Consider the following 12,725-nt stretch of genomic DNA (forward strand, 5'->3'; position numbering starts at 1 on the left):
TACATACATATAATGTAATCACATAGATTAATGATTGATCTTCTCTTCTTTCAGCAGATTAATGACATCAAGGATCAAGCCTACAACATTGATAATGTTAGGTTGATCATTGGGTGGCGTACACTGTATATCCGCGGAAAGCTGTTTATAATACGATGCGTGTAATAACTTTCTAAAGATCGGCTTTAGAAATATGGACAGGGAATTTAAGGGATTAGACTATGTGGTATTGTACAATAAATTCATGTACAACCTTCAACTGTGATGAACAAAATTAAACCTGTAGATAAAAATCAATGAATAAAATATAAACATAAGCTTACTTCCAATTCCCTTCTTTTCAGGAAGTCCTTGGATACATCTTACTGATACTCGTGTTACAGTCTAAAATAACATATCATTATTGAAAAAAGCTTTAATTAGAAAATTTATATTATAACATTTTGAAGTTGGGCTACTTTTTTATCTACTAGCTGCTCTGCCCCTAGCCTCTAGGGCTTTGTCCCAAGACGTAATGAACTGGGTTTGATCAAACCAATTTTTTCTAATTCATATTTATTTGGGGTGGGGGATTTTTTTTTTTGGGGGGGGGGGGGGAGTTGGGGAGGTTACACCCCCTAGAAAATAGCTTTAAAAATCAACAGTAGATATATTCCCTGAATAGTAGAGCCTAATATAATAGGTTCAGTGGTTAATGATCTTAAGCTTCAAATAGATAGACAGACGGAAAAGACAAACATCGTTCTACTTTGCATTATAGATGAACTAAACAGTCCAAACAATCATAGATCTTTAAGGCCATTAGTATTTCTAAAAATAAAAAAATTAATTTTTCTTTGGCTTAACCAAAGCTAATCTACTAATTCACAAATTTCTCCTGTTTTATAAAGTAAAGGGTAACATTTCAGAGAAGCAGAGGGGGGGGGGGGAGTCGTATGTGCCACTTTTTGAATCAAAATCTAAAACAGAAACTCAACAAAAAAAATAGAGTACTGGAATATGGCAGAAGATTTAATTAAAAACTGCATATAAGATTGAGGTTTTGGGCTGCATCGGTGGTTCTGATGCCGATTCTAGTACCGTATTGCATCTCATTAAAGCAAATGGTAAGTTAAATTGCTGTACATTTCCTTGGTCGAGATCTGTTTTTGGATAAATTTATTTTTAAATTAAAGTAAACTACCTGAAAGCCTTTAAAAATACAAGCACAATTTGGTGTCTTTGGTTCGTCCTCCAGCATCTCTGTAAATCCAGATATCTCATCTCCAAATAACCTGCAACAAAATAAGTTTGGAATTAAATCCAGAGAAAGAGGGGACAATTTTTATTACACTAGTCCCCAAAGTTTTATTATGACGTTTTCTTATTCGTTGGCTTAACAACTTTGGAAACTTTGTTGAATATTGATTGGTTGATTCATTACGTTGAGTATTGAAACGTTACAACCATTTATTTTAACCTACAGAAGGGGTAATTTTGTGTATCATAATTTTGGATGTACATAGAATTAGATCCCTGTATAAAATAAAACCTTTTTTATTTTAAAAAGAATTAAACACGGTTATAAAAATACTACCAACCTGATTAAGAACTGACCGTCTTCTCCAGGTTTGAAAGAACTTGGAATGATGCAGTATCGTCCAGGCTTCAAACTAAATTAAAAAGAACAATTTTCACTATCTTAGTTAAGTACCTACATCATTTTTCTTTTTAGAAAGAGGTGTAATGTCTATGTGCACCGAGAGATTAGCTAAACGCTGAGCAGATATGGTTCACCTTTATATCAAAGCTCCTTATGAGTCATGGGAAGCTTTTAAACTATTTGTGAAAGGGTACATGCACTATCCTAATTACATAGCACATGTTCAAATGCCGGATGTGTCTATGTCAGTCCGGCCCTTTAAAAGATTTTAAGACAAACAAGGATACCAACATCCATAAGCAATAAAGTACAAAAAAAACATGGATGCAAATACGGATAAAATAATATAAAAATGAGATTTCAGAAACCATAAATCAAGATAAAATGTTTTTTTAAATTTTTTTTTTTGAGGGGGGGGGGGGGGTTAATTTATGAAACCTTTAGTATGTGTCTTTATATATTTTGATATTTATATTAGCATGAAGGACAGGCTGACTAATCAACTAAATTATATTCTGATTGATCATTGGTATAAGGAATCTTCACTCATTTTCCTCATAGTGAGTGACGGACAAAGTGAGTTATACAGTAGCTTCGCTACGAAAAAAAAATCAGATGTACTTTACGTACACTACAAAAGTTTACAATGTTCCTATTTGTATTTGAGAGTAAGGTAGAAAATTAGAATTACAACTGTGTGCTAAAAGTTTTCACTACTCTGCAAATCAGATTCTCATACACAGTCCAAATACAGGGATAGACCACTGGGAAATATATATTAATACCCCCCCCCCCCCCAATTAATGAGTATGTATTGTCTTTATCATAAAATATTAGGTGAGGGAGATTAAATAAAGAATAGTTAATGTATCTTCTATTTATCTTTACACATTATCCCTGGAATCAGTAAAAAAAAGTTACAACGGAATTGTAAATGAACGGCCTAACTTTTTAGTGTGGTAATTCAGGACCCAAGAGATACGTGAATGACAAAAACATGCGTCTACTAAAGTAAACCATCTGTGCAAATTTCAAAACTCCTCTAATAGTTAAAAAAGTTTTAAATTATTTGGAATTAAAGGTTAGAGTAATCTCTCATTGACCTATCCTTACATTACTCAATATACAGGTTTATCCAAGGAATATAAAGAACACAAAGTAAACCAATCTCTGTCCGGTACCAAGTTATAAATAAAAGTGAGTTAAAAACAGTCAAGAAGCGACAAAGTAACACTATTAGGGGAAACTACACAAGAAAATCAGACCTCTATCTTTCATAGCAGCTGAGAAAATATCATTTATGTTCGATGACTTAATCATTAAAAATGAGCTGTACGTACAGACCCTAGTTATAGAGTAGCATCGCTACTAAAAATACAGTACCTTGTTCTATAAAAGACATGTCTTGACTTGATGAAATCACTACTCTTGACATTTTGCAGATCAATCTTGTGAATTCTAAACTTTCTATTGCACTCAACTTTCCACACGTGCATGCCAATAACTATTCTCTCCCTTAAATATACATACAGTTCTGTAAAAATAGGGAATTTGAAGATAGGAGATAAGAGTATATTCCATCTCTTTATCATTTTCAGGATGATTTATAATGGGTTATTATATTCCTATCCTCATCTAAGCGTTATGGTATCTTAAGATTTCAAGATATCTTTTTTAGGTGAGGTAACACACACACACACGACACTCACCTTCAAACACACTCACACACACAAGTTTTAGTCAGCTGAAGTTAAAGATAAGGATGTGTAATTGCCAAACAGTTAGATCTTGAAAATATGCAATTTTCTTGGCGCAGCCCTTATTGGTATTTGTGTTTGCTGCCTATGTTAAAATACATTTCTATCTTATGGAATATCTTAGGAATGGAATGTCAAAGGTTATTTCAAGGGATGGAATAAATAAATTAGTCTTCCTCCAATTCTTATTTGTGACATTCTATCGTAGATATCTTGCAATTTTTGGGGAGAAGAAAGAGCTGTAGATAAATTTACCATCAATGTTCCCTTTATGATTAAACTCTGTGGTGAGCAAATGTTTCCAAAAGAGCAAATAAGCAAGAAGTACAATTTTAATTTTTGTAAAAATTTGTGGATATGATGATTTGATGGATTATCTAATATTTCAATATGTATCATACCTGGTTGCTAGTCTGTTATCATCATTCTGACTCAGTTGTATAATAACCTCTTCTGTTGTGTTATCTTTTGTAGTTACATCAAATCTGAAATACAAAAAGCGTTAATTAATCAGTCAGTTCGTCTATCCAGTAGGAGGGGAGGGGATGAGTTAAAGGGGCTGGTTGGGGGTATTGTTATTTTAGCATTCTGCGAGTCTCACTTTATTAGAGAACATCTACTGTAACACCAAGTAATAATTTATAGTTATTTCTCGCATCGTATTATAAACAGCTTTCCGCGAATATAGAATGTTTTTTTAGCCAGTGCCTTCGGAACCTCGGAGCTAAAATACCTGGTTTTAATCTTATAATTGTATATTTTTATATTCGTAGAAAGCTGGATATAATACGATAAAATAGATAATTAAACTTCTACTAAATGTTGTTGTACCTGTACTGAGGATTTGCCAGAAATGATTCCGGATAGTTCAGACACCCGCCACACCTATCTGGACGCGTCCAGTTACCTTCCTAAAATCATAAATATCAGATTCCTTCTTGTTGTCCTAGGAATCGTTGTACCAAAAATTAGATGAATAGGTTGTATCATACAAAACGATGTTGTTGAAAAAGTTAAAATCAGCATATTTAAAATGAACGTGAGGGCTTTCTGGACACTAGCATAGAGTTGATCAGCTTCTTAAAAAATATAGAATTCGACATTAAAAGTTAGATATCGATAAGACATGCCTAAATTAACACGAAAAGAGGTAACCGTTACACATGGACGTACGTACAGTCCGTAATTATGGAAAAGCAACTCTAAACTACCTTAGTGTATTGTTTCCATGTTTTATAGAAGGAGAATAAAGATGTGTTGATAACATGATTGATGGATACATCTGTAAATTGTTCTATAAAATCATCCCACGGCATCCTAATAAAAGAATACAATCCTACTATATAAAGTAGTAACGTTTTTTTTGGCTGAGGCTTAAGATTACAATGTATACAGAACTGATTGAGTTCTCCCTTCGAGGAAAGCTTAACATAAGTCCCGGGTTGGTTTTGGTCGTAATCACTAGTAAAAGATTGGATATGAAAAAAGGAAAGAATAGAAAGTACAGATAGTTTAACAGTTTTTAATAACGCGACTATTAAACCCCATATTAGTTTACTGTTGTCTAAACTTACCAAAACTCTCCATCGTCCTCCGTGACTAGACCCAGCTTCTGTTTCTCCTTATCCGAGATCATCCTCCACTCCATGGACCTGGAGCACAGCGTGATTAGATGACTGCATGCAGGGGTTACATCTTATATCAGTGTGTTTGGTGAGGTGAGTTTTTTTTTACTTTTAGGGGTTGACTTTATCTACCAAATTAACTATAAATAACTAGAGTCTAATCACTCCTCTAAGGGCCTCTAAGAGTGCGTTAAGTATTTTTTTTCTTCAATCTATGATAAGATAAACTCTTTACCAAAAAATATTTGATCGGCTGATATATGGAGATAGTTATATTGTTTTTTTTACGATTTCTCTTGAGAGGGTTGTTGTACCCTCCCCCCAAAAAGTTTTGAACCTTAAACACAGGACCTATGAGGGGCTACCGTGTTAAGGAGAACCATAACGGTTCAGCGGTTAGCGTGATCATTCGGAACAAACAGACAGAGATTCTTTTATATTAGGATATCACTGAAAGTCAAATAAAAAAACACCCTACATTATTATATTAGGATAAAAAATTTAATAAAACAAGTTGATTTTAGTTGGTTTTAAAAATAAGAAGTATGCATATTAAATTTTAGTGTGAAGTTATGCGTCAAATATTATATAAAAGGGGGGGGGGGGAATGTGGTGACTCGTCACACGACATACCAGCAATTTTATTTTGGGTGCTACTCCCTTAGTTTTAGAGATAATTGGATGAAATCTTTTGGGCTGGGTCACTAATTAACCAAACTATTGGTATCTTTAAAAAAAAAACGGTGGCGAGACCGCCGCCCGCCACCGTTTTCCGCCGCCACCAAAAAAAATTTTTTATTGCATTTCTCGCCGAATTAGGCAATTTGGAATCATTTGAGACCATGTTATTTTTTTCAAAAATTTTTCCCCTTACAAGCAACCCTGCGGGGGGACTTAGTCATTTTTTTCAAATTCTCGTTTATGAAGGTGGTGCATTATTTGCCAAATGTACCACTTTTCTGCACTACCTCTCCGATTTTGTTAATACTCTATATTTTGGTCCGTTGGGTAATTCAAGGATGCTGGATGGCCAAAAAAAAGTTTCAGAGTCCCTGGATGTCTAGATATCTAGCTATCTATGAAGGTAGGTAACAAAAATTTAAAAAACACCCATTTTTTCACAAATTTTAAAAATTAATTTTTTCATCAATCTTACATCCAACCTATACATTTTATACACCAAAATGATCGTTTATTCATGTAAAAAGCGCACATAATGCTATTTTGGCCAAAACTCTAATTTTACAGGGTGTCCAACAAAAAGTGTATTTTGGATATCTAGCGTAATACCCAAAATACCTGTCCGAAAAAAAATCATTTTTTTGGCTTAAATCCTGTGTTTTATCTGTGGGCATATGTGGTATATAACGGTTCGGAGGACCCGGGACTATAAGGTTGTCAAATTTCATTTTGGAACACCCTGTAAATGTGATTTTTGTGTCTGTAGAGCTAAAACTTGGTCCAAATTGGCTATTTTTTTCAAATTACTCTAATATGTGTCTTAGTATGTTTGGCCATAGTGTTTTCTGACCAGATAAATATTTTCCTATTTTTTGGACACCCTGTATTTTCAATAAAAGAGAGAAAATTTTTTTTGTTTTTTTTAAATTTATTTTCTATTTTTAAGTTACTTAAAACTGTCATATAGATACAGATTTTGACTAATAACAATAATATTTGCCTATTTTACAAATTTTTACACTTTTGGGACACCCTGTGCATGTTTTTGAAAAATGAAGGTTTTTGCCCATTTTTGGGAGGAAGGAGTCGTTTTAAGGCCATAGTTTATTTCTTCATTTTTGTAGAACCTTTTAAGATACATCATTTGTTATTTATGCAAAAAGCGCAAAAACCGAACCGTTTTGCCGTTATTCACTGCCAAAGGCGGAATTTTTTACGTTTTTTGCCGTTCCCGAGGATTTAATGCGCATTTTAGGTAGGAAAACGTTGATTTTTCAGGTTTACTCTGAAATACTTTTATTTAGGAAATTTAATTTTCTAAAATTCATATTAAGTCAAATTTTTTGTGCAGCTAATCATTTTTCGTCGAGATGGATTTCAATTGTTAAAACAAGAAAATGAAGTATTTATAATATAAATAATTGCTATAACATAAGTAATAAAAGAAACATAAACCATGTGCATTTGAAATTCCTTTTGACAAAAATCGGTTGGATATACAAAAATTTTTACTTTACATGAAATTTAGAAAATTAAATTTCCTAAATAAAAGTATTTCAGAGTAATCCTGAAAAATCAACGTCTTCCTACCTAAAATGCGCATTAAATCCTCGGGAACGGCAAAAAACGTAAAAAATTCCGCCTTTGGCAGTGAATAACGGCAAAACGGTTCGGTTTTTGCGCTTTTTGCATAAATAACAAATGATGTATCTTAAAAGGTTCTACAAAAATGAAGAAATAAACTATGGCCTTAAAACGACTCCTTCCTCCCAAAAATGGGCAAAAACCATCATTTTTCAAAAACATGCACAGGGTGTCCCAAAAGTGTAAAAATTTGTAAAATAGGCAAATATTATTGTTATTAGTCAAAATCTGTATCTATATGACAGTTTTAAGTAACTTAAAAATAGAAAAAAAATTTAAAAAAAACAAAAATTTTTTTCTCTCTTTTTTTGAAAATACAGGGTGTCCAAAAAATAGGAAAATATTGATCTGGTCAGAAAACACTATGGCCAAACATACTAAGACACATATTAGAGTAATTTGAAAGAAATAGCCAATTTGGACCAAGTTTAAGCTCTACAGACACAAAAATCACATTTACAGGGTGTTCCAAAATGAAATTTGACAACCTTATAGTCCCGGGTCCTCCGAACCGCTATATACCACATATGCCCACAGATAAAACACAGGATTTAAGCCAAAAAAATGATTTTTTTTCGGACAGGTATTTTGGGTATTACGCTATATATCCAAAATACACTTTTTGTTGGACACCCTGTAAAATTAGAGTTTTGGCCAAAATAGCATTATGTGCGCTTTTTACATGAATAAACGATCATTTTGGTGTATAAAATGTATAGGTTGGATGTAAGATTGATGAAAAAATTAATTTTTAAAATTTGTGAAAAAATGGGTGTTTTTTAAATTTTTGTTACCTACCTTCATAGATAGCTAGATATCTAGACATCCAGGGACTCTGAAACTTTTTTTTGGCCATCCAGCATCCTTGAATCACCCAACGGACCAAAATATAGAGTATTAACAAAATCGGAGAGGTAGTGCAGAAAAGTGGTACATTTGGCAAATAATGCACCAGGTATATCTTAAATACAGTATGCTACTCCCTTAGTTTTAGAGATAATTGGATGAAATCTTTTGGGCTGGGTCACTAATTACCCCAACTATTGGTATCTTTAAAAAAAACGGCGGCGGGACCGCCGCTCCCGCCGCCCGCCGCCGTTTTCCGCCGCCACCAAAAAAAAAATTTTTATTGCATTTCTCGCCGAATTAGGCAATTTGGAATCATTTGAGACCATGTTATTTTTTTCAAAATTTTTTTCCCTTACAAGCACCCCTGCGGGGGGACTAAATCATTTTTTTCAAATTCTCGTTTATCAAGGTATATCTTAACCCTTAACGGTCGGGGGGGGGGGGGGAGCGTTGAACGCCCCCCCATCCGGTTTTTTTATCTCATTTTCGGTGTGTGAAAGATAAAGAGCCCAAACTGCTTGACTTTTTAAGTATGGGTATGACACATAACTGAGAGTTGAAATTTTTTGAATATATCCATCCTGGCGGGCACAGGATGCCAGCAAACCTGGCAGGGTCATCCAGGTAAAGAACAAAAATATTTTTTCGACTTAAACAAAGCATTTTATCTTACCAAAATACTAAAATATCCTCTAGTAGTACATTCTCATATTAAATACAGGTGTTCAAGTCAATTTCAGGTTCCAGGTATGATCCTGCAGGTCCTGATCCTCCAGGTCTCCAGAAATCTTTAAAAGGCTCCTGTGGCCGCAATTTTTGACTTAGAGACTTCAAATTTGAAACTTAAGCTTTTCTTACATGTCTACATAATGTATTTAAATTTCATAAAGATCCGCCGCGGTTTTCCCGCCGACCGCCGACTGCGGCGGCTGGCAGCTGCCAAGTACAGCTGCGGCCGCTGAAATTTATGTTTTGATATTTCAAATATAAAATTTACATAAAAATAAACATTTTCTGCAAAAAAAATTTTCTTCTAGCTTCAAAAATAAAAAAATTACAGCCGTTTGACATTTTTAAGTAAAAAAGGACCTAAAAACAAAGGTTGTTAAATAAAAGGGTGAAGGAAGCGAAAATTGACCTTGACTTATTTAAGGTCGGAAATTCATCATAACACAGGGGACTTGCACAAAAAAAATTAGCCCTCTAGCTCTAATAGGAACTGAGATAATAAGGGGGGGCGTTGAACGCCCCCCCCCCCGACTGATTAAGGTGCGGCAAGGGGCCCGACTGTTAAGGGTTAAATTCAGTGCTACTCCTGTGCTTTTAAAGATATTGAAACAAAATCTTTTTAGGTAGGTCAGTAAAAAAATATTTGAATAAAAAATGGCGGCGGGACCGCCGCTCCCGCCGTCCGCCGCCACCAAAAAAAAAAATTTTTATTGCATTTCTCGCCGAATTAGGCAATTTGGAATAATATGAGACCAAGTTATTTTTTTCAAAAATTTCCCCTTACAAGCAACCGTGCTCCCCCATCCGCCGCCGCCGTTTTCCGCCACCGCCCCAAAAAAATTTGAAAAAATAACATGGTCTCATATGATTCAAAATTGCCTAATTCGGCGAGAAATGCAATAAAAAAAAAAATTTTCGTGGCGGCGGAAAACGGCGGCGGACGGCGGGAGCGGCGGTGCTGCTGCCGTTTTTTTTAAAGATACCAAAACTTGGGGTAACTAGTGACACAATCAAAAAGATTTCATCCAATTATCTCTAAAACTAAAGGAATAGCATACTGTATTTAAGATATACCTTCATAAACGAGAATTTGAAAATTGCTTGTAAAGGGAAAAATTTTTGAAAAAAATAACATGGTCTCAAATGATTCCAAATTGCCTAATTCGGCGAGAAATGCAATAAAATTTTTTGTTTTGGTGGCGGCGGGAGCGGCGGTCTCGCCGCCGTTTTTTTTTAAAGATACCAATAGTTTGGGTAATTAGTGACCCAGCCCAAAAGATTTCATCCAATTATCTCTAAAACTAAGGGAGTAGCACCCAAAATAAAATTGCTGGTATGTCGTGTGACGAGTCACCACATTTCCCCCCCCCCCCCCTTTAAGTTTAAATTAGTGTATGTTTGACTTAATAGCAACATTTGATGACATACGATTTAGAGCATAATTTTATGACTAGATAGAAATTAACATTTTTTATCCGAAAATAATTTACAAATTTAAAATTTTCAAATTTGAACGTCATAGCATGCAAATCTTTGTTCAAAAATATTTGTAATAATACTGTAACAATAATGAAGTCATTTTTAACATCTTACACATGCCAATTTACATACATTTATGAATAAATGAAAAATCTACAGTTTCTACAAAATAAACATTTAAATAATTAAAATAAAGATGTTTCCTGATAGAATAAAGTTGTTGTTGGTTGATGTCAGGTTCCCTGTCAGCCTCACTATCTCCTTCACCACCTCTGAAAACTAAACTTTCAACAACAAAAATTGACAGGGAAAAAGCCCCAAAATATTGGAATTCATAATGCAACTTGTAAATGATAAAAAAATAGAAGACCTTTCCTATTTTGAACATGCTTGGATTTAAGACTATGAGCTAAAGTTTTTATGTTGTACACAGACTCGTGAAAAAGGGAGGAGGATACATACCCCCCAGGTTTTCACCCCTCTACACCATCCTTGACAAGGGTCTACCCCTCCTAAAATTTCCTAATACACAACCAAGGAAGATGAAAAAAAGTCACACAGCATTAGGGGGTTATCCAACCCCCTGTAAATCGTTAGGAGGGTGTCCAAAATTTCAAGTTGGAAAGGAGACACCCCTTCTTTAATGTGTAACCACCTCTTAGATTTGTTGACATTATAATCTGACTTTTCCTATCATATTTATTCAAACTTAACTAAAACAGGTGAACACAAAACACATTTCTTCCAGTGAAAACCAAAATAAACTAAACTTTTCATTAGTTTAATCAAAAATGAAAATATTTTTAAAATGTGAAAACTAATATTAGTGCAGTACAAAATAAATTATCACCCAAAAACAAAACAAAATGTAAAAGTTTAGTGTGGTGAAGGTTTGTGATAGTGAAGATATTCAGGGAAGCTCTGATCATCTAAAAACACAAGGGATAAAAGGATAGGAAAATAAACAAAAAAGTAAATGAAAAATATTTACTTTTTTAAAGAAAAAAAATCATCTTCGGAATCATTTGATATAGTTTAACACTATAAACAAATGTAATTTTTCATTGGTAAACTGACTATTGGAATAATTTGAAACTTTACAATATTATTTACTTATCCTTTATCGCTCTACAACAACAGTAGAAAAAGACTAAAAATAGAATTCAACATTTAAATCAAATTTATTTTAATCTAATGATTGCATGCTTATTAATAGTTTAATAATTATAAAACAAATACAAAAGGTTTACCTATATGTTTTTAATAAAAAGTTTTTCTTTTCGTTTAAAACGAAGGAAGATAAATTAAGTGCCATTTTTGATGTTACAATAGTCCTCTATTCTAATTACTCATATTTACACACATACACACACACACACACACACAAACACACACACATACCCACAAAACACAGGAACCTACTCCAAGGTATTTGCGAGTAAATTCTATTAGAACTTAGGAATGCAATTTTCTGCCTGACATTGGATATCCAAGTGTCAAAACAGAACAACCATTTTGGCATATTTATTGTTCGTATTAAAAAAAAACATCATTGCGGAAATAAAACTGCAGGTATAAAAAATACTCCTTATTGCCTGAAGTAGCTATAAACAAATATCACGAATCAAAAAGTTGTTGCCAAAAAAAAGAAAAAAAATCAGCATGCTTTACGGACTTTCTGGTAAACCTACTAAACCTACCTTTTACATGAGCCTCATCGAAAGTTTAAAATTCATAGGACAATTCTAAATTATCGAAAAAAGCTAGCCGTTACGTGCGGACGGGGTTACTGTCCCTAATCATTGGAAAGTGTCGCTATTAACAAATGGAGCATCATAAATTTATTAATAATATTTTGAAGAAAACAGATGAATCTAGAATTTCAAATATTTTGTGAAATAGCAAAATGAAAACCGATATTTGATTCCTACCCTTTCATAGGAAAAGCGGAGCCAAGTTTTAATCAGATAATTCTATTTCTATAGCATCGTTAGCGTAAGAAAGGAATAAGAAAGAAGGTTCAAAAAATTTTAAATACATAATCTAAATTTGTACGAATTGTATCCGATAGTTGTCACAATGCATCTAAAAATAAGTCTAATCTTTTTCAATGGAATATGGGAAAGGATTAAAGTTCAAAGACAGAAAGCAAAAAATTATTGTAGAAGTTAACCAATAATTTTAGAATTATTTCATATTTTAATTTGTCTAATTTCACTATTAATTGTCTATTTATGATAGATTTCAATTTCATAGCCAAAGGGATAGTTGCCTGAAGTGCATATCAGAAAAAACATATTTCAAGCAAAAGTTACAAAT

The 12,725-nt window shown here is 33.5% G+C and overlaps 2 protein-coding genes across 5 annotated transcripts in view; one reads left to right on the top strand and one right to left on the bottom strand.

Moving 5' to 3' along the window:
* Window positions 1-12,725, top strand: part of LOC145306209 (uncharacterized) — a 324,616-nt gene that overhangs the window by 272,977 nt on the left and 38,914 nt on the right. The gene's annotated exons all lie outside the window — the stretch shown is intronic.
* Window positions 1-12,725, bottom strand: part of LOC145306145 (calpain-5-like) — a 30,981-nt gene that overhangs the window by 9,943 nt on the left and 8,313 nt on the right. The window contains exons 13-21 of one of the 2 annotated variants that reach the window (XM_080148121.1): window positions 10,610-10,678; window positions 4,974-5,075; window positions 4,611-4,716; window positions 4,231-4,310; window positions 3,801-3,884; window positions 3,026-3,157; window positions 1,581-1,652; window positions 1,184-1,274; window positions 324-384 (exon numbers count right to left, since the gene is read on the bottom strand). In XM_080148121.1, the coding sequence (XP_080004247.1) occupies window positions 324-384; window positions 1,184-1,274; window positions 1,581-1,652; window positions 3,026-3,157; window positions 3,801-3,884; window positions 4,231-4,310; window positions 4,611-4,716; window positions 4,974-5,075; window positions 10,610-10,678 (797 nt within the window). The remainder of the gene's footprint in view (window positions 1-323; window positions 385-1,183; window positions 1,275-1,580; window positions 1,653-3,025; window positions 3,158-3,800; window positions 3,885-4,230; window positions 4,311-4,610; window positions 4,717-4,973; window positions 5,076-10,609; window positions 10,679-12,725) is intronic. The other variant, XM_080148128.1, reaches the window with a different exon arrangement.

This window comes from Acartia tonsa, chromosome 2 (assembly GCF_053477335.1).
Source record: "Acartia tonsa isolate MP-2025a chromosome 2, ASM5347733v1, whole genome shotgun sequence".
In the NCBI taxonomy this organism is placed as follows: domain Eukaryota; kingdom Metazoa; phylum Arthropoda; class Copepoda; order Calanoida; family Acartiidae; genus Acartia; species Acartia tonsa.